The sequence below is a fragment of the Perognathus longimembris genome, chromosome 23 (genome assembly GCF_023159225.1).
Source record: "Perognathus longimembris pacificus isolate PPM17 chromosome 23, ASM2315922v1, whole genome shotgun sequence".
Taxonomy (NCBI): domain Eukaryota; kingdom Metazoa; phylum Chordata; class Mammalia; order Rodentia; family Heteromyidae; genus Perognathus; species Perognathus longimembris.
The window spans coordinates 9,841,309-9,867,944 of record NC_063183.1 but is presented as its reverse complement, the minus strand read 5'-3'; the positions used below and the strand labels follow the sequence as shown (position 1 = coordinate 9,867,944).

General features: G+C 43.6%; 1 protein-coding gene across 2 annotated transcripts in view; it reads left to right on the top strand.

The window, feature by feature from the left end:
* The window catches only part of Mrtfb (myocardin related transcription factor B), a 124,588-nt gene that overhangs the window by 60,830 nt on the left and 37,122 nt on the right, over positions 1–26,636 (top strand). Inside the window, exons 1-2 of one of the 2 annotated variants that reach the window (XM_048333131.1) lie at positions 14,190–14,548; positions 26,299–26,364. In XM_048333131.1, the coding sequence (XP_048189088.1) occupies positions 14,428–14,548; positions 26,299–26,364 (187 nt within the window). In that variant the 5' untranslated portion in view covers positions 14,190–14,427. Of the gene's footprint in view, positions 1–14,189; positions 14,549–26,298; positions 26,365–26,636 lie in introns of those variants that run through there. The other variant, XM_048333130.1, reaches the window with a different exon arrangement.

The window sequence follows — 26,636 nt, the reverse complement described above, 5'->3', positions numbered from 1 at the left end:
GGGAAATTGATGTCATAATCATGTCTCTAATTGTTTTTCTTATTTTTTAGCCCAATCATTTAAGAAATGGGTTAAGTTAATAAATCTTCCTTTAACAAACCAGTGTGTATGTGAAGAATCTGTAGATGTTGCACAGTGACCTCTGGGACGAGAGAGCAGCATCAGCTCCTGTGTCAGGAGTGTTCCCCTGGGGATCTCGGCTGGTAGCGGCTGTCCCACAAAAGGCTTGAGGTCACCAGCGGGGGTGGCCCTGGAAAGTGTTTTCACCCCATCTGGATCCCCTTAAGATAGTTCACTGCATATTATTACACATTTCTTAAAAGAATATAGTGCTAAAAATAAATGGGAAGGGCAGAACCCAAGAGATCTGGAGCCTGAGTAACTTAAGGAAATGAGTGGGTAATTAGGATTTACTTGGATTGTACTTGGCCTTAACTGCTAAGAGCCATCCCAAAGGTGAACAATGTTCCACATGGCAGAGGGCAGGCCTGTTGCGAGATTTTTATGGTTTGTTTGTCGGTGTGTTTTTCTTCAAAGAGGTGATCCTTCGATGAGTCTATAGAGTTCTGTTAAATAGGGGCCCTGCACAGAGTCCTTATTTGACATTTGATTCTCTTGTTGGAATGTAATATGTTTTGAATGAGTTTAAAAATGGAATATAAACAAGTAAATTGATTTATGATCTCAAGCCTCTTAAAATTACTAGTAGAAATGAAACTCATCTTCTAAAAAACAGTCAGAAACCCCAGGCTATTCTAGATTATATTAGGTTTAAAATTAAAAAAAGAAAAGAAACTAAAGCAAAGTAATAAATTGGTCACAAATAGATATTGGAATGTACTAGAGAATTGCATGGCTCTTGATTGATGTTTAAAGTACAGGTAAGATACATATGCTGAAAAATATATACACAGGAAGGTGTTTTTCTCAAGCTAAGAGTAACAGTGGGGGGTTGGGGATTTAGCTCAGTGGAAGAGCACTTGCCTGGAGGCCCTGGGTTTAGTCAGCTCTGAAAAAAAAAAAAAGAATAACAATGGTATTGAGACATTCATAACATGAGAAAATATTACTTTTCAAATATAATTTTAACACAGTCTTCTACATTCATACATCTGCTAATTTCCTTCCGTACCACCCCCCCCAACAAAGAAGTGGAATTTAGTTAAATAACAATCTGCTGATGGGGCATCATTCCATGTTTGCTGTCAGTGGATGTAAGTAGAGGGCCTGCCTAATGGATTAGCAAGTAGTGCCTTCTGCACCCCCATGGAGCAAAAGGCTTACAACCTCAAAACACTCAAAATTTGACTGAGACTTCTGAACCTTGTAGTTAGGAAGATTTTTAAATTCCCATGAGTCAGATCAAGTTAGGACTTTTAAAAAATGAAATTTATAGAAATCTAAGGACATAAATTATTCTCAAAGCCCAGTGGTTATAGAAAGTACTCTGAATTTATTTTATTCCGTGAAGACACACAAATGGTTTATACTGTCTCACATAAATGTCTGTGTTTTATAGATGACTGTAAATATTTCAAGTACCTTTGAGAGTACAGTCTTAATAATTTTATTATTTAGGCCCAGTAGGTTGAATTGATACCATTGTTCAAGTCTGAGTGCCCCTGTTTATTTTCTTTTTTCTTTCTCCACCAAGGGTTTGTCATTTCTTCTTTGTTGCTGTTGGTCATGGGCTTGAACTTGGGACCTGGGTGCTATCTCTGAGCTCTTTTTGCTCAAGGCTAGCACTCTACCACTTTGAGTCATGGAGCCACTTCTGGTTTCCTGGTGGGTAGAGATAAGAGTCTCACAGATTTTCCTTCCCTGGCTGGCTTTGAATGCCATCCTCAGTTATAGGTGTGAGCCACCGCTGCCCAGCCTAACGTGTTCATTTCTACTTCAGAATTTTTTCTGTTTTGAGGCTCTGATACATGTTCTTGATGAACTGACCCCTTCACATTTTGGAGCATTCCTTCCTTGGTGATGGTCTTTCTAAAGGCAACTTTCTCATGCTAATACAGCCATTCTAGATTTCTTCACCTAGTCTGATGTGAGAGACCATCTTCCATGTTTTTTCCCTTAACTCGTCTGTATTTATAAAGTGGTGGAAAGTATATAGCTAGCTCTCTCTTTTTGACATTGTAACCCAATAATCTTATTTTAATTTTCATGTTTCAACATGTCCATTGAAGGGATCTGATGTATTGAAGAACTGTTACTGTGAAACAAATTACTTGAAACCTTAGCAGCTTAGCACAGCAGCACATGTTTCTCATCTCTGTTTCTGTGGGTCAGGGTGCAGGCAGGCTTAGCTGGTTGCCTCTGCCTCAGGGTCTCTCGGGAGTTGGGAGACAGGGTCAGCCAGCTCGGAGCTAGAGAAGGAGCCTCTTCTAAACTTACGTATTCTATTCTTAGCAAGATGCCGTTCCTTGAGGACTCCAGGCATCAGTTCCTTGTTGGAAGCCATCACCTGGACATCCCCAACATGGCAGCTTGCTTGTTTGAAGCCTGTGACAAAGAAGTCTGCTAACAAGGCAAAAACTCTGAGTTTTTTGTGGCATTTCCTCCATGTTGCCATGTTCTGTTGATTAGAAACACATTGTTCAAGGGAAGAAGATTAAGGCCACAAATACCATGAGGAAGGGATCACTGGGGGCTGTGGCTACTGGGGTTACCTACCACAGTTAGGTTCTTCGTCTTGCACTAGATTTTGTTTGTCCAGTCTGTTCCCTCTTAATTCTTTTTTTTCCTTTTGTAAAGATTTCACTTTATATAATGTCTTATTAGCTCCACTTTTTGTTTTTAAGACTTTACTGGTCTTCCCTAAGGTAGGTCTAATATGCTGCTGATCCCACTCAATAAAATGTTTATCTTAAATATTAGGTTTTTTTAATTAAGAAATTCCATTTTGTTCTTTTCTACACTGTCCATTTCTCCCCTCATGCCCTCATTATGGTCATGTTTTCTTTTAAATACCTTTCCATTGCTTTAAGAACTATACGTAGCTCCATTTATTGTCTTTTTATTGATGAATTTGTCTCCCATTAAACAAGTCACATTTTCCTGCTTCTTGTTAAGTAGTCTAGTTTGTTTTTGTTTTTTTAATATACCACTGTGAATGTTACATTACTGAGTGTCTGGATTTTATTTTTGTTGTCTTCCTTTAGAGAATGTTGTGCTTTGGTTGGGTAGAAAGCTAAGTTGCTTTTGGATCACCCCTAAGGCTTTTCCTAAATTTTGCTAGGAAAGCTCTAGAGTAGCATTCATGCCAGAAATGGTGCTTCGACAAGCAGGGCTGACCCTTTTGAACCTCTGCTGAGTGCCCAGAGAGGACTGGGGAGAGTTTGAATTCAAGTGCACTCAGGATAGTTCAGCTTATAGACTCTGGTCATTTCTTCCCAGCCTTGTGATGCTTTACTCCCTGTATGTATAGCCTAGTACAGCAAAGGATCAAGGATGCCTTTAGGTATTTCTGGAACTCCTGATTTGATCTCTGCCCTATGCCCTGCCCTCCCTGGGCTCTCATCTCTGTCTCCTAAGCTCCACAAGCCTACTGGCTCCTCTAGCTTCCTACTCCTCCAACCCAGGGACTGGATATTGCTTCCAAGCAGAAAGCCATTGCCCTTCCCTTAGTAGCCACCCCTCCCCCTTACTGCCTGTTTCCCAGTATGTGCAAGCAGCTATTTCATGTATTTTGTCAAGTTTCTTGTGGGAGGAGAAGTTCAGGACTTACCTCTATCGTCACCAAAACACTGGGTTAGAAACACACATCTGCTCTTGATGTATGTAACTGAGCTTTCAGACTAGACTTGGGACAGCAAAGCCATTTTCTTTTGGATCCACCCAGACCCAGCCTTTCAGGGCACACTGAAGTGTTCTGTACTTCTTGGTCAGTGCAGGAACTGTTTGTTTTACAGACTGAGGCAAGTACCCCTGAGCTTGTGAACCTGACAAAGTGTTCCGCAGGTTGTGAGAAAAACCTCTTGGTTACTAGGAGCTAGTGACAGAATATGCAGTTGATTCAAGAAGGTCCTCCCTCCCTCTCTCTCTCTCTCCCTTCCTCTTTTCCAAAAAAAAAAAAACATTAGGATGAAAGGTTTCTCTGGTTGACAGATCCCTACTTCATTAATAAAGAACTGACTGGGTCAATCAGGCAAGACAACCAACCATTAGGAGATAAGTAAGGCATACTTTTCTTCTCTTATGTATGTTAAATGGGGATTTTCTTGTCAAGAAAATCTAAATTATATTAAGAGATAAACAAGAAATAAAATTATAGATTTACCATAACCATCTTGGTTAAACATCCTGCCATCAGCTCTCTCTGCCCCGTATGTGCACCTCAAAAAAACAACAACAAAAAATGCATTATGCATAAGAAAGTCCTCAAATGAAAGACATCAAATTATTGTTAGCCATTTACATAAGTAATATTCCTATCTTTTCTTTTTGTTTAAGTGTTTGATATAGGATCTTGCTTTGTAGCAAGTAGAAACATACTAACAATCTTTTCCAAAAGAAATTTATTTTTAAGTGTTATACTTTTTTTTTTTTTTGGTCAGTCGTGAGACTTGAACTCTGGGCCTGGGTGCTGTCCCTGAGCCTCTTCAGCTGAAGGCTAGCATTCTACCACTTGAGCCACAGCACCACTTCTGGTTTTCTGGTGGATAACTGGAGATAAAGAATTTCACGGACTTTCCTGCCCCAACTGTCTTTGAACCACAATCCTCAGATCTCAGCCTCCTGAGTAGCTAGGATTATATGCATGAGCCACTGGCACACAGCTGATGTACTTTTTACAAGGTGCTCTTTTCAAATTTTTGGGTTTCCTAAGAATTATAATCAAAAAAAGAATTATAATCATATAATTAAATAGCTAACACTATATTCTGGCCTCAGTTATTCTGTGTCTTCTCACAAAAACACACCACTTTTTCCCTCACTCTCTTTGAAAATGTGACCATCCACAAGTATTTTTCTAGATCCACCTACCAACAAGGCTCTGTCCATGTGTTTCCTGCACACCACATTCTTCTCCTCACTGAACAGTGGTCCTACAACCAAATGGTGGCTAGCCAAGTTAAAGCCCTAATCTACTGGGAGGCAGAGGTTTTCCTCCTCCTAGGCAAAGACCTTTTGCCCATGAGGTAGGTTCCTAATTTTATAACACCTATAAACAGAGGGTCAGGAAGTTTTTTGTTGTTGTTTTTTGTTTTTGTGCTGGTCTTGAACTCAGGGCCTGGCACTATCCCTGAGCTCCTTTTGCTCAAGGCTAGCACTCTACCACTTGAGCCACAGAGCCACTTCTGGCCTTTTCTGTTTATGTGATATGGTGCTGGGGAATAGAACCCAGGGCTTTATGTATAGGAGTCAAGCACTCTTGCCACTAGGCCATATTCCCAGCCCAAACAAGGCCATTTTTTTTTAAGGTAATCTGTGGCTTACCTCTTTTGCATAAAGCAAATAAAAATGACTATGTATAAAACCAAAGCTTAAGTGTAAGATTTTACTTGAACAATATATATTGTTTTTCTTTTAAAGCAAAGTATGTGGCTTGTATTAGACATTCTGACTACTCAGGAGACTGTGGATTGGAGGATCATGGTCCAAGGCCAGTTCCAGACAAAAGGGAGATCCTATCTGAAAAATAACTGAAGTCAAAGGGCTAGAAGTACCACTCAAGTGTAGAGCACTTGACTAGTAAGCACAGGGGCACAGAACTCCAATCCCAGACTCCAATACTGCCAAATAAATAAGACCATACAAATACATACCTTCTAAAGATTAAAGCATTCTATTTAACCACATCCACCATTAAACTAGGCAGGATTGCATATATGTGTGTGTGAGATTATATGTATATATATATATTACAATTATTTATATATACCATATGTATACACTGGTTGAACCTGTATGTACATATCTATACATGTATATGTACATATATAATGAAGTATTCATGTGGGCATGCGTATAAACTAATCCATCTCAGTCATCGTTGCCTTCTTCTTGCACTGCATCCCACTTTGCACTTTTCTCAGAAAACGTGGCTGTGCTAGAACCAAACGCCATGCTGATTTTGAGCACAGAAGCGTGCTCTGCGTTCTGTGTGTGTGTTCACTGTAGCCAGGTAGTTTCTTTGGGTTTTTTGGGTTTTTTTTTGCCAGTCCTGGGGCTTGAATTCAGGGTCTGGGCACTGTTCCTGGCTTCCTTTTGTTCCAGGTTAGCACTCTACCACTTGAACCACAGTGCTACTTCTGGCTTTTTCTGTTTGTGCGGTACTGAGGAGTCGAACCTAAGGCTGAATGCATGTTAGGCAAGCACTCTACCTCTAAGCCACATTTCCAGACCTATTTTTTGTTTTTAAAAGTTATTTTTGGGGCTGGAGATCTCTATGACTTACTGATTGGAGTTCTATCAGAGAGGATCTCCTATGCAATCCTTTTGTGTGTGTGTGTGTGTGTGTGTGTGTGCGCGCACCAGCCTTGGGGCTTGAAGTCAGGGCCTGATACTGACCTTGAACTTCTTTTGCTCAAGACTAGCACTCTACCTCTTGAGCCACAGAGCCACTTCTGGCTTTTTCTGTTTATGTGATACTGAGGAATCGAACCCAGGGCTTCATGCATGCCAGGCAAGCACTCTACCGCTAAGCAACATTCCCAGCTCCAGCCCAGTAGTTTTGAAGGTACTCAACTAAATGAATGAAATAAAAATTTAAAATTCTTGCAGTAAATGAGTAATCCCCTTGTTCTTTTAAATCTTTTAAGCAAATATATTTTTATATTTCCTGGAAAATTGAGAATTTACAATAGATCACTCTCATGGCAATTTTTCTTTGACATTTAAAGAGTGACATAAAAATCTAATGCTATAAATCAGCTCCATCTTTTCTGTGGTTGAATATAAATTAGCATTTTTCCTTTCTTATTTCTCATAATAAGATAAGTGTTTTTGCATGCTTTTTTAAACTCCAGACGTTAGAGCAACTTGTTAATTTTAAGAATTATGAGTAAATTACAGGCATGCACTAATATGTCAGCATGTATCTTCTCAAAATAAATATTCTCCTATATACTGCATATATAGTTATCTTCCTCAAAAAACGTAGTAACAGTAAAATAGTATTTGATATATAGCCCATTTTACTAGTTCTCCACTTAGCCTAATAATGTCCCATATCATTTCTTTAAGCCAAAATTGAATCCATGTCACTCAGTGTGTTAGCTGTTTTACACCTCTAAGTTCTAGTATAGTTCAGTTCTCTTGTTTGTTTTTAGTGTTTCATGGTTGAGCATTTTTGAACAGCTAGTATTTTGTAGATTTGTATGGTCAGTTCACGTTAAACATATTTGGTGAGAATATTACAAATGTACTTCATGTCCATGAATCACATCAGAAGGAACATGACAGTATGACCCACTCTGGGTGAGATTGTGTAATCACTTAATAAAGATGGCACTCCCCTTTCCTCTATTTCTGTGTAAATGTGCTTTTCTTCTTTATTATAATAAGTAATATGTGGGCTGTGCCTTGAAACAATGGCTTTTCTGTGTCCTGGCCATCTTTCATTCATGGCTGGAATGAGTTCTCACCTAAATAAATTATTATAAAGTGACTTGCCAAATGATCTTCCAATTCTGACATTCCTCCTCTGCCAGCTGGCATTCTTCTGGAAAGAAGAGTCACCTCCTCTAAGGACTTAAGAGTGTTTAAGTTTTGAAATTGGCATTGTATTATCCATTGCTGTTATGGTTTTAAATGTACGAATTGTCACAGATATGACAGTGAGAATCCCTTACTTTGAGTCCTTGGACCTATTTCTCTTTTGTATCCTTTTTACCTATTCATGTTCATGTATGGCACAAGATACTTTAGGATCACCTTATACTTTCTTGACCTGGTCTTAAAATTAACTGTTTTTCTAAGAATCTGTGGTTCTTTTATTTAGGAACCAACACTTGAAAGCTAGATCTATTTGTTGCTAATTGGCTATCATTGCTCTTTTAAAAGCTCTGAGTTCCGACCAAGTACAGCCATGCTGTCTTGAAGGAAAGCAAAACCTGATGATTTACTCATCCATATGTGGAGACTGGGAACAGACACATGCACGAGCAGTCTCAACAATGGAGCAGAGTAGAGAGGAGACAATACCCACCCAATACCCAGCCACTTGTGTATTGCGGCAGGGACCCATTGTAGAGGAGAAGGGGTCTTTTTAAATAAATGGTTCTAGATTAAGTATTCAGCGGAAAGACATTTATCTGGAACCTATACCACATACAAAAACCCAAATAGTACAGATGTAGTGGGGCCCAGATGGCGTGACCCTCCCATACTGCACACACTCCTTCTCCATGGGTCTGAGTGTGGTCCAGGAGGCTTCATGAAGGCTTGCTTTCAGGATAAAGCCCAGACACCCCACAACTTGCAGACCCTGTCTAGCCTTTCCCTGTGCCTGTCTGTGCCCTGCTTGGCTCAGCTGTTCCCAGTGCTGTTAATCTTTCCGGGGACTTGGTATCTTTGGACACTCTGTTCTCTTCATGTTCTTCCCGTCCTTCCCTTCCCAGGCTTCTCACCCCACAGCCTTGTTTGTGAGATACCACCTTCACTCCTTTCCCCTTGCCAGATAGACAATTCAATACATCACTGTGGGGATGTCATTCTGAACCATACAGTGCCTGACCTTGGCCTTCTGGGTTAAACCTGAATCTGTGATTCAGGTAAAAATCCATCCTGTATGGATTTTTAGTTCTGGCATACTAGGTCATAAATATTTAGCATTCCCTGTTTTACAGACATTATTTTGTACTTTAACTTCTCCGAATGTTTAACTTGAAATGACAGAGAGTAGTTTTTCTGCACTTAGAACCATATGTTTCAGACTGAGGGGATGGCTTGTGATAGAGCACTTCCCTAGGAAATGCGTAATTGTACACACACGCACACACACATGCACACGCACACACACATGCACACGTACATGCTAGATATAAACGTTGAAATATTTAAATCTTTTATGTGCACAAACACACAGGATGTGGGAAAGGATATGCCACCATCAAAATTAAATTTGGTAGATAGCCACTCCATTTTGTTACACTGTTTCAATGCCAGTATGTGTTATACTGGATGGTCTAAGCCAGCCTCTGTTGGAAGTATCCCTATTTTGAGAACTAATTGTCCTTGCTCCTCCCTCCCTGTTCCTTCACCAGGTCCACAGCCTGCCATCCCTGCCTTCTGTACTGTGGGATTTCAGGCAGACCACCCAGGCCTCCTTCTGAATGAGCTTCCTGCTCATCACCCCTCCCCACACCCCCCTCCCTCCCACTTATACTGAACATTCATCCAAGTTAGAGAGTGGCATGCCTGAAAGGGGAGGAGCCAGTGGATGAGGAGAAAGGAGAGGTCGATGGGAGAGCCTTTCACAGTACAGACTCTGAAAGAGAATTAGATCTTACAAATGTGATTTGAGTGATTTTTCTCAGTTTTCCAAGGAGTAGAATGTGAACCATTTTAGATACTTAGAAGTTAATCCACTGTGTACAGTGAATACCTCTGGATTGACGGCTCAATTCTCTCACAGAGCTCATTGAGAAAAGCAAGGAGACTCAAGACATATGCCTAGGGTAAAAGTTTTCTGTTCACTTCTTCAAAGCCATAGCTGGACAAGTCATCTAAGCTCCCCAGGGCCTCACTGTGGCATGGTGATAGAAGTGTTGAGTGGAGCAGAGCGCAGAACTGTAAACCTGAGGAATAGTGGGTGGGCTTGAGTGGCTTTCTTTGGGCTAATAAAGCGTTTTCTGTGGCTCCTTCACATCTGTACCACTGTTGTGAGCAGGAGGAGAGACCCAGCACCCTCCACTCAGGGACGTCAGAACACCCCCACTGAGCCAGGCACACACATACATTAGTGATAAAAATGAAGACCTTTTAAGTACATTATCTGATTTCAGAGATAGCAGTTTGATTTCCCTTTTGTTTGTTTTTTTTTTGTTTTTGTTTTTGTTTTTTGTTTTTTTTTGGCCAGTCCTGGGCCTTGGACTCAGGGCCTGAGCACTGTCCCTGGCTTCCTTTTTGCTCAAGGCTAGCACTCTGCCACTTGAGCCACAGCGCCACTTCTGGCCGTTTTCTGTATATGTGGTGCTGGGGAATCGAACCCAGGGCCTCATGTATACAAGGCAAGCTCTCTCGCCACTAGGCCATATCCCCAGCCCCTGATTTCCCTTTTATTCTGTGTACAAACAATGTATTTATTCGATTGTTCCTCTCAAATCTATTTTTTACAAAAAAAGTTGTATACAAGCCAGGAGTTTGGCCTAGTGGTACAGTGCTTGCCTAGCATGCATGAAGCCCCGGGTTCAATTCTTTGATACCACATACACAGAAAAAGCCAGAAGTGGCACTGTGGCTCAAGTGGTAGAGTGCTAGCCTTGAGCAAAAGGAATTCAAGGACAGTGCCCAAGCCCTGAGTTCAAGCCCCAGGATTGGCCAAAAAAAAGTTGTATGCCAAATCCATTGAGAAATTATCTAAAAGTATAGTATTTCTCGGTAGTTCATAAAAGGATCAAAACTATGTATTTTCCTTGAAATATGGCACCCTAGAAGACATCTTGAATACAACCTCCACTAAAATTTATTCAGCATACATTGCATACAATGCATTCGCCCACACAACCTCTGGCTGCAGCTCCAGAGCAGAACATCATTCACCCAAGACTAGCCACAAAGCAGCACAAAGTGTAAGATCCTCTTCTCTCTTCTCCATGGCAGGAATGCTGGGAGAGATGTAGCCCTTGGTTCTCCTCAGGCTCTTTGTGTTTGTCACCAGTGAAGCCTTCCCCATTAGTAATGTGCCCAGCTTCTTCCTTATTGAGGCATGGCGTCATCACAGGGAATCTTTCCTTCAGCAGCTTTGTAAGCATACATTGGCTCTGCCAAGTTTCTGTGTAGATCCCCTGAGCTACGTCTGTTTGTGTTCTAATTCCCCAAAGTCTTTCTTGGATTGTTGCTGCTCTGCGCCCTACAGTTTTTCTCACGCTTATTAAATATCTGCTTGGGGTGGTGGGAAAGTTGACTTGATTCATTGCCGTCTCTTTCATAGTGAAGCACCTTTGAATGCATACATACAATCACTATGGAAGCAGACCTGTCATACGCATTTATTAAATGACCTTAATCACATACCATCTGAAGTTGAATGTCTCACGTGACGATAGAACCAAATGACAATGAAGGTGGTCCAGCACTGGGGTCAGAAGCAAGCATGAACCTACTGGAAAGCAATTTATGGGGTGACCCTGGGCTTCTCTTATGAGAGAGAATTAAGTCTTCCCTCCTTCCCCCTGATTCAGTCCAAAGACATGGGGGTGCTGAGTTCATGGCTAGCCGATCACAGTGGGGGCAGCAGAGGCCATGGGCTAGGCTGAGGAGGAACCTGAATGGCTCAGCTGTAGCCACAGCATGGTGTGGTATACAGGGTGGCCATGAGTTGCGTGGTAGAGACTATAGGATTCAGGAAAGGAAACTACCAGTAGCAAAAAGAAATGAGATGAGCCTGTGACATTGAACTTCATTTTCAAGATTTAAAACAGCACGTGAGAAAAAGAATGTTGGCATTTGTTGTTTTCATTATTCCTTCTGCAAAGTAATTAAGAATGTGGACCCTGGGGCTGGGAATGTGGCTAGCAGTAGAGTGCTGGCCTAGCATGCATGAAGCCCTGGGTTCAATTCCTCAGTACCACATACACAGAAAAAGCCAGAAGTGGTGCTGTGGCTCGAAATGTAGCGTGCTAGCCTTGAGCACAAAGAAGCTAGGGACAGTGCCCAGGCCCTGAGTCCCAAGCTCCAGGACTGGCAAAAAAAAAAAAAAAAGTAAACCCTGGAATCTACTTGTGTTGGTATCCTGTCCACCACTTACAAGGTAGGCCACCACTGACAGAGTATTTGATTTTCTATGCCTCAATTTTCCCATCTGCAAATGGGGATAATAAAGTTGACTTCACAAGTCTGCTAGCAAGATAAATGAGATAATACAGTTAAAGTACTTAGATCATAGCACACGATAAGCACTAAATAAATCACTAATGCTATTATTTCATAAAAGGTTAAAATTCTTCTGTAAAAGCATTTTGATATAATTGCTTCTGCTTTCTTTTCTTTCACCAGTAGTAGTACTAGAAGGTCACAGAAATTTTGGCTTTGCTCAAAAATCTATCTAAAGATCAGAATGAAGCCTTGAAATCATGATAGTCTAGAGAATGGAGGCAGTATAGTGATCTGCAGTAGAAAAATTTGAGCTTTGAGGAACTAAGACTTGGTTTAAATCCTAAGACTGCCGCAAGCTTTGTCACGTTGGTCTTGTAGTATAAAATGTTTAAATGTCCATACAACTATAGACATCACAAGATTTTGCCAGGGGTTACATGAAATAATCTTTGCAATATATCTATGTGATCTGCCTAAAAAAATATCCTCAGAAAATGGTGTTTAGGGCCAGGATGTAGCTCAGTGTCAAAGTGTCCTTACAAGTGCAGCGTCCTGGGCTCAATCCCCAGTACCAAAAAAGAAAAGACAAAAAAAAAAAGAAGAAGAAGAAGAAAAGAAAGAAAGAAAATGGTGTTTGTTTGTTTTTTATTACTTGTGTGGAGGCAGGCACATCAGAAGTTGCTTTTTTCTGATACTGAGATTTGAACTCGGCCTGATGCTCTTGTTTGGCATTCTTTAACAAAATCCAGAACACAGGACTAGAGATAATAGCAGAATGTGTGAGCACATGTTTGAGAAGTGTGCTAAAATAAGCTCCTTGCTTTACCTGCACAGGGCGAGGCTACCTGCGCTTTCCAGAGCAGTATGCGTTTAGTGCCTGGCAGCTGGAGAGCAAGGGGCCGGGACAGAATGCTGCTCCACTCCCATCTGTGTGTAAACTGGGAAGCCAGGCTGCTTGATCCCGCAAAGCTGGTCGTGCTGCGTGCATAATTAAGGTGTATTTGTGCATTTCCTTTCAAACAGATGTGCTTTCTTTTTATGTTTTCTTTGCCGGTCCTAGACTTGAACTCAGGGCCTGGGTGCCACTTCCAGTTTTCTGGTGGTTAATTGGAGATAAGAGTCTCACGGACTTTCCTGGCCAGGCTGGCTTTGAACCACGATCCTCAGATCTCTGCCTCTTGAGTAGGTAGGATGACAGGCGTGAGCCACCGGTGCTCGGCCAAGATGTGCTTTCTTTAGAGAACGTTTAAGGGTTGTTCATCACCGATTGGTGGCTCTTATCTGATCTAGGACTTCTTTACAACTCCGTATTAGCAGCTATCTTGTTGCACTTCATTCATTCACTCGTCCGGGTGTGCCTTTAGCGGAAAATGAATATTCTGGGCACTCTGCTACGTGCTGGTGATAAGAAGTGGAATAAATGGGCCGGCATGGCGCACAGCCCAGGCCCCCATCCCTGCCGTTGTGGTGCACCATTTTTGCAAACATCCTTTGGCTACAGCAGGCAGATGTTTGGGGTGTGTGCAGTCAGGCCTGTCTACACATTTGCCTGGCGTTTCCACACTCGGCCATTCCTTCGGGCAGTGCATCCGGACCGCAGCGCATGGCGCCTGGGAAATGAGCTGGGGGCCGTGGCTGGTGGGTTACGTGCCGCCGCCACCGCTCCCCGCTCCCAGTGGCCACGCTTCCCACGCGGGAGACTTTTCCTCTAAAGCGTCATGGCAATGTGACTCTCGGGGACGACTCGCGGCAAGAATGGGAACTGCACCCGGGTCTGAGCTGGGTCCACTTCCCCGCGACGGAGGGAGCTCCGCGCGGCCAGGGCCGGCCGCGGCCGCCGCCACCCCGCTCCTGCAGCAGGCCGGCGGGCCGGGGCGGCGGCCCGGGGATCCGCTGAGACCGCTTCCCTCCCGCGCCCCGCCCTCGCCGGGGCGGCAGCACTAGATGCCTGCCCGGTAGGAAGCGTTTCCGCAGCCCCGCGCCCTGGAGATCACAGCAGCTCTCTCCTCCTGTCAGCCCGGAGGATTTATTTTTAACCGCCTGACTCAGGGCTCGTCCGACGCTCGGGGCTGTCAGGCTGCAGATGGAGGCGCGGGGCGCGCTCCCGGGGACAGGGACGCCGGCGCGGGGCGGGGCCGCGGGGAGGGGCGGGACCCAGCCTCGAGTGTGTGCGCTCGCGCTCTGGGAGGAAGGAGGACGGGCGTGGGAGAGCAGCGGGCGTGGGAGCGCGTGGAGCCGCGGGCGGGCGCGCGTGTGTGTGCAGGTCAGGCCGGAGCCGGAGCGGCATGGCTGCCCCCTGCTACTCCAAGACCTAACTGCCCCGTGGCCGGGGTGAGAGGAGCCGCCCAGGACCCGGAGCCGCGTCCCGAGGGTGCGCCCTGCCGTCCCGCAAGCCCAGCCTGCGCCCGCCGCCGATGCTGCTGTCTCCGAAAGCCTCTCACCATGATCGATAGCTCCAAGAAGCAGCAACAGGGCTTCCCGGAGATTTTCACTGCCGGGGATCTCGAACCTTTCAAAGAGAAGGAATGCCTTGAGGGGAGCCACCAGAAAAGTCTCAAGGAAGGTCAGTCTCTGCGGACAGGGGCTGGACGGCCAAGTTCCTGCCCCCGCCCGCCGGCCGGCATGTCTGTCTGCTCACCGTCTGTGTGTCTGATCTCGGTTCCCGAGTCGCCCTTCCGAAGCCCACGTTCTGGGCAGGGAAAGCCCGAGCCCTGCCGCGCTGTGCCTTCACCGTGCACTAGCGCAGAGAACTCTAGGAATGTCGCAGTAATGATTCAGTAAGGGGCTTGGGAAGCGCGTCCTGATTTCAGTAAAACCTTTCACTCGTTTTGTATGTTTTCTCCTATCATCCCTCATGGTTTTTGGGGTTTGGTTTTTGTTTTGTTTTGTTTTTTTGAGGAGCCATTTCCTTTTCAACATTAGTCAGAACACTGCTTCTTTTAGGTTTGCATACACATAATTCCCGGAAAATTAATTTTTCCTCACCGTATTAGCAGTTTGTATTGTTTAAAGCCAGGAAGGATCTAGCTGCCTTCTTAATTAAATCCTGAATGATGGTCAGTTGCTTGTAACACACACCACATTTTTAATTTTTTTTGTTTTTTGTTTTAAGAGCATATTGCATACTTTTGGGCTTGTTTTTTTTTTTCAACAAAGCAAGCAAAGAATAAGCATGAGAATACTGTTAGTTACTGTCTCCAGCAAGCACGACACAGCACTGACCGACCTAAGAAAATGGCCAAAGGCAGGGTCAGTGCTATGCCTGCCCTGGCACTGCAGGTGGCAAGGCCCCGACGGAATGCCAGAGACCAGGGGCCTGGTTGAAGGACTTAATAAAGGGATCACAATAAGTGTGTTCTAAATTTGAGACCCCTCCCCATGCCTGCTTTCTTTGAACATTGTTTCCAGTTCTATCTTAGGAAGCAAAAACTCCCTGGACTATTTTTCCCTTCTTGGCACCCCTAGCCTTCTCTCTGGCTCTTGTTCATCTTATAAAAAATTCAGAGTGTAAACTCACTGCACCCACCTAAGGACCACTGAGAGCATCTTCCAAAAAGATATTCCTTTTTTTCCTCTCTCATGTTTAGAATATAATGACAGATAGTTGTGGATTTAAACTGTCAGACAGTAGATGGACTTGCTGGAATTGAACTTGTTTGGGGATGGGTAGAACCAAAGGTGCCTGGACAGGAACAAATGACACACAATGAAGTGTCAGTAGCTGCTGCTATGAACTAAACAATATGTTGCTCCTTTTTGTACCCAGCATGCTTTATTGTAGACTCTCATAAAAGTCAATGTCAACCAAGTTTTTAAGATACATTTCTAGAGAGTCACTGGCAGGGGGAGGGAGAACCAAACTTTTTAAATCATTCATTTTATTAAAAACTTTTATCTATGTTTCATTTGAGTCACATTTAAGGGTTAGTTCCCACTAGCTCCATATATTCAAGGCTGTTTTTACGCTACTTGAAAAACCATAAAGGTGGAAGAAAAGGACCGAGGAGCATAGAAAGCAAGGATTAAACACATAAAGATGGGAGCTAGGGGTTTAGTTCAGGGGTAGTGCGCATGCCTGGCACATGCCCAGCCCTAGGTTTGATCCTCGGCACCATGAGTACAAAATGGGGTAGGGGCATGGTCACCAGAACCACAAAGTAGCTTTGATGGCTCCATAATGGGTGGATTCTCCCCCACAGTTCTGAGGTACAGCTTGAGCTGAGTGATACTGTGTGGACGGACTGGGGAGTGAGGTCTCCTCAGATTCAAATCCCAGGTGCACCATTTACTACTTTTGTGTCCCTGCCCATGTTCATTGTTCTGAACCTTACTTTCTTCATCTGTGAAACGAGGCTGAACAGTATCTCCTTCCTGCTGTGCACATGAGATGTCTGCCTTGATGCCAGCTTCTCGTCCTCTTCCTACTCATTTTCTAATCCTGTGTTGCCTCTCATATAAACACTAAAATCCAGTCCCTATACGCTTGCAAAGTAGAGAAAGTAGCCTGTGTTGTTACCATCCTAAAAATTTATAGATCTAAAGAGGTAAGGAAAGAACCTTCATGTTTCAAAAAATACTATACAGAAATGATTGGATGATAAAATGTGTCCATCTTACCACAATTGTGTTGAACTGGGTTTTGATTTATATCTGGCCAAACTGTATTTCTCTTCCTTTTCTGGAATAGATAAGACTGAGGGTAAAAGTGTGGAGGGGAGAGAGAGAGAGAGAGAGAGAGAGAGAGAGAGAGAGAGAGAGGAGAGATCTTCTACCTCAGATTAGAGTTTACTTAGAAAAGAAAAAAATAGAAATTTTGTACAAATCTACTTTTTGTTTGAAGTCAAATGAGAAAGGTTGGTTGGTCATATGAAAAGTTCCTGTGATAAATAGAAGCCCTGCAATTGGCTCTGTCACAGTGGCTGCCTGCAGATGAACAGCAGCGGCCACTCTCATAGACCATCCGATTGCAACATGGGGACAAGGCGCCCTGGGGAGCTTCATCTGTGTTGAGTGTTAGGTTGCACATGCATTGTATTAATTTCTGAAAGGCTGTCAATATGCCAGCAGTTGTGCAAACACCTGTGCTTAGTTTATCACTGGAAGTGCCCTAGAGTTCTAGTGGGTAGTCCTATGCTGTTTTGTCAGAGACAAATACATAAATGACTTAATAATGCCTCATGGAAAAATTCCCGTCAGTCATATATATATCTGATTTTCTACTCATTCTTGACAGGGTTATTTTTTTTTTTTTTTGGCCAGTTCTGAGGCTTGAACTCAGGTCCTGGGCACTGTACCTGATCTTTTGCTCAAGGTTAATTGGAGGTAAGAGTCTCATGCACTTTCCTGCTGAGACTGGGCTGGCTTCCAACCATGATCAGATCTCAGTCTTCTGCGGAGCTAGGGTTATAGGTGTGAGCCACCAGCACCTAGCTTGGATTTTTTTTTTTTAATGAGTGAACGGTAAGTTTCTAGGTGATAGGAGAACAATTTTGGCTCATGTAATTCTAATCACACAGACACCAGCCTGCTCTCTGGAATTGCTGACTTAGTGGCTTCTGAAAGGGACTTGGAGTTACTCTGCCTCTCAGGTGCTTACTTAGGATATTTCTGAATTTGTGTCACTGTGTATAATGCTAGTTAGCTGAAAATATCATGGGGTTGGGGCAAGGAGAAACAGACTGAATAGATTCAGGAATTTTTGGAATACCTCAACAAGAAATGTTAGTAACATGAGAAAGAGAAACATGTTCCCAAACAACCCCACACCCCATCTCACCCAGGGCTTATACATACTAGACAGGCACTGTGCCCAGAGCACCTCCCAGCCACGTGCAGACCACCCATCACTAGTTGTCACTACAGCACGGGAGATGTGTGGATAACAAACTATTACCACAAGTTTGTCCACGCTTACGTGATTTTTCCAGTAAATACTAATTGGAGAACTTAAGTACTTTTTTGCTATAGGCAAGAATAGTAGTAATGGTCACAAATTTTCATGAGCAAATTCAAACTAGAGCATTCTACTTAGATTAGCTTCTTTTGTCATAGCAGCAATGGGGAATCTCAACTTTTAACTTTCAACATGTTCTAATTATGCTCAACACACATAGGATTTAAAATTAATTGCAGACTTACAGTGAAGGAGGGTGTTACAGACCATGCTGACTTGACAATAGAGAAATGATAATTATGAATTTTCAGGAAAAATCAAGTTGAGATTATTTAATATAATTATTTAAATATGAGTCACTATTAAGACAAATGACTCATAATACCAATGCTACAGCATACTTAGGAAAGGAAAAATTGTAATAAGTGGACTTAAAGGATAGAAATTGAAGTCTCATATAAAGAGAGTTCTCTAGTGTTAACAGTAAAGTACCGTAGAAAGAAAACCTCACTGTACATTACTTGGCTAAAAGTCACCAACAGCCTCAAATTCAATGTGTCCCCATTAAAGTACTGCAAACCCTCTGGTGTGATGTGCACTACTGTCTCATAGGCAGCTCTCCTCTGAGAAGTGACTCTACAGTTCAACCCAGAAGTTGGGGGTGAGAAGAAGGTGCAGCTTTTGGGGGACCTGGTTCTCAATTCTGCCCTAGGCTAGTTCAGATGAACAGCGTGGCAATTTGAGGATTGCCTAGGAAACAGGACAGTGTTCCAACATGTATTATTGAGCCATATCTGTAGTAGACTTTGAAGGAAGAAAGTGAATGAAGTATTCTGAGTAGTCCATGCCAGTTCATGGAAATGATCTGTCCACCAGCCACACATGGCTGGCGGGTAGTGGGCATGGCACCAGTCAACCCAGCTATCGATCAGTACAGGAGGCTGAAAGGACAAAAGAGTCCAGGAGTTCACAGGGACACCCCATCTCAAAAAACAAGGTGAGTTGACTGAAATGAAAATGTAAAAATTCACTTCCTCAGGCACATTGGTCACATTTCAGCTGCTCAGTAAATAGCCACATGTGTCCAGCAGATGCCCCCATGGAACATGCCCATACTCCCAGAGCTCTCCAGACAGTCTCCAAAGCCACTGCTCACTCCTTACCCAGGATTTCCAGTGTGCTTGGGAAAAAATCCAGAACCTTCAGGTCAGAGACCCCACTGTGCTGCCCCCTTCCCCCAGCTTTATCCTGTCTCTCAGATTACCTCTCCCTGCGCCTCTGCTCAGGTCCTGTGCACCCACAGCTCCACGCCAGCCTTCTGGAACACCAGTGAGTGGTCCACGTGCACCCTGATCACGTGGTCCCACCTGGACCGCAGGTGTGCAGGCAGAGCCACGCATCTCCTCAGGGAAGGCTGTTTGAGAGGAGAGCCGGCCTCTCTAACCTGGGCTGGCTCATCAGGACACACACAGGGACTGGGGCTGCTGGGGCTGTCCCAGGCCTGCCCCGTCAGAACTCCCCTGTGGCCCTAGAAGTTTGTCAGCCATCTCGCCTCAGTGAGATAACAGACTAATATGACACCAGTCTGTTTTTACTCAAAGCTTTCAGAAAAATCTGCATAAGTTTCAAACACTGGGTTTTTTGTTATTTCCTAATAGTGGCTTTATCAGGTTTGTTAAACAGGCTCCTGAATGGTAGGTAAAAAGGTAAAGCTTAGAATTGCTCCTGTGTCTGCACTTGACTAGTCAGCCCAGGCTACAGTGACAAAATCCCACAGCATCACTAGTCCCACAGTCTGGAGGCTGGAAGTGCATAGAGCTTGGTTTTGGTGAGGGCCCCTTCTCTTCCCACTGATGGCTGTGTGCTCTCTCCATGGCACTCTTGGAGAGCTCTGCTGTCTTTTGTCAGTTCACTCATCCTAGTGGGTGAGGTCCCGCCTCCTGGCCCATGCCACCTTAATGCCAAACACAGCCACATAGGATTTGAGGACACTATTCAATCTATACACCAGTGAATTCTTATTGACACATATAACTTTGTCTATTGGGCTTATGATAAAGAGGAATTCTTATAAAATAGAGAGAATATGAGTAAACAGTGTTAGGATATTTCTTGATAACAGTAACTAATAGATATGGAAAGTATTTCTATGTGCTAAGGTTTTGGGTTTGTTTGGTTTTTTTTTAGGGGTGGAGGTGTTTTGAGCTCAGGACCACATACTTTCTAGTTAGGTGCTCTACCACCTAACCTGAGTTGAAGCCCCAGGACCAGCACCACTACCACTCCTCCCTCCAAAACAAAAACAAAAACAAAACTTGGTGTATTATAATAACTCTCTGTGTTTGATGGATCATGCTATCTCTGCCCATCTATACTTGGGCCCTCGTTTAATAGTCCATTATTATACCACAAGAAGCATACTTTAAATTCATTCCAACTTTTCACAAAAACGAGCCAGGGATTTGTATGAAGGTATGATCAGTTTAAAGAAACATGCCCCATTTTTAGCAGTCTGTTTCCATGGTAACAGAGGCAGCAGCCAACCAGCAAGTTATCAGAGCTCCTGTAAATTTCCAAGGCTGGGTGTTGAAAACATTGTCTTCCTGACCTCATGCTGCAGATTAATGCAGGAAACCCACAGTGAGACAGCCTGGAATGACAGCAGTCTTGTCAGCCTTCAGTTTTTCCTACAGTTTCACTCTTTCCTTGCTAATAGAGGGTAAATGCTGCATTCTAGATTAGGAGACCTCCTTACAGGCAAAGGCCAGCCGCTCCGAATCTATCTCCCCACAAGCTAGCAGCCTGCATAATACTAGTGCAGTGGAATGGAGGTAGCATTTGCTACTTAGGCCCAAGGTTGCTGCAGATTTTTAGTTAGCTTTGATGTTGCTGCTCCATTTTTCACTAAATAGTCATGACGTAAAAATTCCTAGTACAAATCCACCTGTTCTTGTGGTGCCTGAACTCTAGATATTGTGCACACTGCACCACTCTGCTTTTGTCTCAGACAGGAAGCCGTGATGAAGTTGGCTTAGTAGGGCAACTAGCTCTTACTGGCACACCACCATTTGATTTGTGCATCACTTTTTTAAAAATTACTTGAAAAGGAACCTTAGCTTATCTTGGGCACATTAGACCCCCTGAAAATGTTCCCAGAACGCTAATGTTTGCTTGCCCCTGTTAGCCTCTGAAAGAGCATACAATGCTTTCTTTCTCCCCTAACGTGGCACAAATTAATTGTAATGGAGATGAGAAGAACCTGGCATCCATTGCTTTCTCATGAGCTTCACTTTGTCCATAGCCTCTTCTTCCACCCTTCAAGGCAACATCATCAATCACATTTTGTCTCTTACGTCCCATCAAGATCACTTCAAAAATAACTTCAAAGCCACATGCATTGTCCCATGCTTGTAATTGTAGATACTTAGGAGGCAAAGATCAGAAGAATTGTTATTCAAGGCTGATCTGTGCAGTTTGTGAAGCCTTGTATCAACAGCAAAATCTGGGCCTTGTGGTATGTGCCTGCCATCCCTGCTCTGATGAGAGGTGTAAATAGGAGGTCCAGGTTAGCTTGGGCATAAACCTAAAACCCTGTCTCAAAAATGACAGCAAAGGGCTGGGAATATGGCCTAGTGGCAAGAGTGCTTGCCTCCTACACATGAAGCTCTCGGTTCGATTCCCCAGCACCACATATATGGAAAACGGCCAGAAGTGGCGCTGTGGTTCAGGTGGCAGAGTGCTAGCCTTGAGCGGGAAGAAGCCAGAGACAGTGCTCAGGCCCTGAGTCCAAGGCCCAGGACTGGCAAAAAAAAAAAAAAGAAGAAGAAAAGAAAGACAGCAAAAGCAGCTGGCAGAGCAGCTCAAGTGGTGGACTGCCTGCCTAGCAAGTGCAAAGCCCTGGGTCTAGACCCTAATCCTGCCCTCCCCCCCAAAAAAGTGAACAAAATAACCTCAGACCCTAAATTCACAATTTGCCCTCAAATAATCACCTCTCCCCTTTGGGGATTTATCCTTAAATGTGAGTGTGCTTAGGGAGATGAGCAGCAGCATCTTGTCTCAAACACCTGGAAATTTTAAATTGGGTATCTATATGATAGTGATATAAGTTATATTTTAAGGTATTTTCTATTGGCAGTCTTAAGATTTTGTCACTTAAAACCATTTAGGGTTGGTGGGGGGGAATAATTAAAAGATGACTTTTGATACCTCATAGAAGAAAATTTAAAATAAACATGTTGTTACTATTCGTACTAAGAAATGATCGTTCCAGTGTATCGTTGGAAGTCTACTTTCATTGACATAGTGATTCAGATGAAATGTTTGCTTGTATAAAGGTAGAGAAAGTTCAAAACACTTCAATTTAGTTAATACTGCTTTTAATCTGTTGGAGTAAGAAGTAAGTATAAATAAATTTTCAAAAGTCTATGCAGGGGGGGCTGGGGATATAGCCTAGTGGCAAGAGTGCCTGCCTCGGATACACGAGGCCCTAGGTTCGATTCCCCAGCACCACATATACAGAAAACGGCCAGAAGCGGCGCTGTGGCTCAAGTGGCAGACGCTAGCCTTGAGCGGGAAGAAGCCAGGGACAGTGCTCAGGCCCTGAGTCCAAGGCCCAGTACTGGCCAAAAAAAAAAAAAAAAAGTCTATGCAGGGCTGGGAATATGGCCTAGTGGTAGAGTGCTTGCCTCGTAATGCATGAAGCCCTGAGTTCGATTCCTCAGCACCACATATATAGAAAAAGGCAGAAGTGGTGCTGTGGCTCAAGTGGCAGAGTGCTAGCCTTGCGCAAAAAGAAACCAGGGACAGTGCTCAGGCCCTGAGTTCAAGCCCCAGGACTGGCAAAAAAAAAAGTCTATGCTGGCATGTAATAGGAAAAAAACTGATTTCTTAGGAAATAATGAAGACACATTGTCTTGGCAAAGGTCCATAATTACTTAATTTTTTTTCCTGAATGAAATAGATGGAAAGTCATCTGTATCCATGGTCTCTCGCATGGGGCATGATTTCAAAAGACGTTACTGGGAACAGAATTTTCCTCTTAATGGCTGTGCCCAGGCCCGCTCCCACAGAGGTGTTACTCCATCTAGGAATTGGGGATCATGGGATATAGGGAAATGTTCAGTGACCCAGCAGAGGGAACATTGTAGCCATTAAACTGTGTCCCATGTGTATAGACTACAACTGTAATTTGTAAGAACAGTCAGAACTTACGCTTAACTAAAAGACAGGAAAGATACCAAGATAATAACAGCAGTTGGGTTTCTGGGTGATGTTTTTTGGCAGTTCTCTTTCTTTTTTATTATCTCCTACATTTTTATATTTTCTCATTCTATATAATGAATGTGTGTCAATCTTATTATCTATGGAAAAAATGATTTAAGATGCCTTGGTCATAGCCTAGTTAGGAAAGATATATACATGCAAGAAGCAAGTGGTATAAACATTCCCTGGACTCTCTCCACAAGGGGTCCTGAGCACCCCTTGTAAACTGTCCATCTGGAATGCTCAGCTGCCACATTCTCACATGGGGCTCATGATTTCCATGGAGAACATGCTGCCTATATGAAATGGGCTTTTTTTTTTTGCAATGCCCCCCCTTTTTTTTTAGTTTATCAAAATTATGGATGTCTTGGGATAGTTATGTGGATTGCTTTAATTTCTAGGTTTTTACAAGACTTTCTTTGAAGTGACCAAATATGAGCAATTGTAGCATACATTCTGTTGTATTCTATGGCTTATGCCCGGGTTTTGTTGTTGTTTTGTTGTTGTTGTTGTTATTGTTTTGTTGTTGTAAGATGTAAATATTATCGCTGCGTGTTGTGAACTGTCTTCCCTCCTAAGAATTCTGTAGCTTGTATGCAGCTATTTGCAAGACAACCATGGGAGAGTCCCCCTTACAGACCACAGCATGGCAGCTGTGAGTCAGGAGCCCTAAAGCACAGTTCAGCCATTCACTCAGCAGGGCACCAGGAGGTCTCCTCCCAGTATACAGTGCTACTCAGAGGCCAGCACCACGGAGAGAGGAAGGGTGGCTGCCTGGAGGGGGCACCCTTGCCCCGTGCTCTGTCCTACACAGTTCTTTCACTGGGCTGTTTCTAAATTGTCTGCTCTATAATAAAGCAGCAGTCACAAAGTGGCTCCCTGAATTCTGTGAGCCATTCTAGCACATTCTCAAACCTGAGAAGGGTATGGGGGCGGGGTAGGGGGGGAACGTCACAAGTTCGTAGTCTAAGTAGTCTGGGCTGGTGACTGGCATCTGAAATGGAGCAGTCTTGGGAATCTGATCCTAACTCCGTGTGCTTAGAGTCGGAACTGAACTGACTTGTCAGCGGTGCGCTGAGATTGGAAAGCTGGCTGGTGCAGGGCAAGCCCCCAGGGAAGAAGCAGGTAGCAAGGCACACGTCCACCCTGCTGCCCTCACGGTGAGGGTGCCTTTGCACGTGAGCGTGATGCCGTGTCCAGTCATTGGAGGTATGGTGGAGCGGCTGCTCTGCTGTGTGGGGGCTCCTGCAGTGACCACTGGAGGGTGGGAGACACTTCTAGTCTCGTCTGTGTTGACTTGCTATTTATACATCATTTGCCCAGCCAGTGAACTGTGTTGAACACATTTGTCCTGAAAGTGCATTTCCTGCTTTGGGGGATTGTTTTCTGCTTGTTTTGACCCAGAAATTCAGAGGGCTGTTGATGTTTTTGTTACTCTTTCTTTTTGCTGCTTTTCTGTGAGGATCCCATCAGGAGGAAGGAAAGATGCTGCTGCTGACACTTAACTCCCACCTCCACGAGCTGCCTGCCTTTGAGCTGCCATTATCCTCACCCCTCCTTCCCAGGCCTTTTCCTGGGGTTCTGCTTCTGTGCATGACCCATATTAAGTGCCACCAAGCATTAGTGTTTGCATTCCTGTGAGAATGGTGGAGAACTCAACCACTGGGCCCTGCCAGACTCAGCAGCTCACTCCTTGCTTCTGTCTTCATTCCTAAGTAGAGTGGAACACACCGCCCTCAAACTCGCAGAGGCCGATCGTGTGCAGTGCACAGCTGACTCAAACTGTCACCAGACATTTAAATGCCAGAAACGTGCACAGTTCTTTTCAAGCATGATTTTTCCCTTGTTCTGTGTAACGTAATCCTTCATCACTTGCTTCAGCTCTAAATGAGGTGTGGGTGAAGCATTTGGCCCTGTGACCCCCAAAACTAACAGAAGTCACACTTCCATATAAAGGACAATACTCATCCAGCAGGGATAAGGACACTTGAGAGCCATTGTAAAGTGAGTATGGGCCAGTGCTGGGGGCCCTGCACCTCAGGCTCCATGTTCCAGCCAGCTTCCCTACTGTTAAAGTGCCTTTGTTTCTCACTACTAAGAAAAATGCACAGCTATTTTTTAAGCCCATTGATAACCCTTAAGCATAGGCTTAATCCTCCTAGCCTTGCTTTTTATTAGTGGTCTGCTATAAAAACCTAAATGGAAGCTCAAAACTGAACATAGCTAATTAACCAAGGAAGCATTTTCTGCTATCACATCATTTGGAAAAGGCTCGCTTTCTAAATAAGACTGTGAGATGCCATAAGAGAAATCTGCTTGGGAAACCTAGGGAGAATTTGTCTTTCACTCAGTTTGGCAAAACAAAACAGCTATCTGCATTTCATAGTGTATACCTTGCTGTCTCCCTGTTCTAATAATTTACTCTCTTCCATTAAAATAAGATGTCACTTGATTTGTGGCTTTCTTAGAACTTATAGAAGAATAAGATATGGCATTGTATGTGAGTGCAAAAATTACTAAACTTAAATTCCTAATTTAGAAGTTTCATTTCAAATGCTGGGGATGTAGTTCAGTAGTAGAGCTCTTTCCTAACACTCATTAAATGCTGGGTTGGAGCCCCAGCACAAAAGAAAAATAAAAGAATGTTCCTCTCTGATCATTAGTGGTACTGTATGTCATAAGTCTGAATTGTGCATTCTTAGACTTCATGAAAGCTATTTGAAGTTTATCCTGATAGAGTGAGTTCCTCCTAACAAGTCTTTCCTTGAAATAAATTTTACTGGTATCTTATTTTACAAAGAAGCTAAAGGACACCACATGACCTCCCATTTCTGCTCTCTGGAAGAGAGTTCTTTATCAGTAGGTCTTAAAGTGAAAACCTCTTATTTCAATTTATTTGCTTTGCTGCCATGTGAATGTATTTAAGTAGGAAATCCTTAACTTTATAAGTAAAATAAGGTTGTTAGCTACACAAAATATATGCTGAGTAAATTCAGAGTTCATCCAACAGATAGAAATCAGGAAACAATCCCCTTGGCACATTGGACAGTACCAGGCCACGCCCTTGTTTGATTGTGAAATCAGTGTTTAATAGGGCTTGCCTCGCGACACCCTGCTGTTGTCCATCAGCTCCAACAGTCATTATTTTCTCTCCACAGTGCTCCAGCTGAGGCTGCAGCAGAGGAGGACACGAGAACAACTAGTGGACCAGGGCATCATGCCACGTAAGACACTTGAGTGCTCATCTCCTGTGGGCATGTCCCACTCTGGGGCATGTGTCCATTCATGCGGTAACCATGTAGCTAGCAAGAGAGGCCGCCGTCAGCATGGACAATCTTAGAGAACCATGTAGAGTACATTATATGAAGAACACAGTTAATACACCGAAGTTTCTACTTCAAACTTGAGTATTTGTTTTAGTTTTAAAATGATTAAAGTATTCACCCTGCTAATGGATATGAGATTAGCCTTGCAAAAGTAACATGCTGAAGTCAAT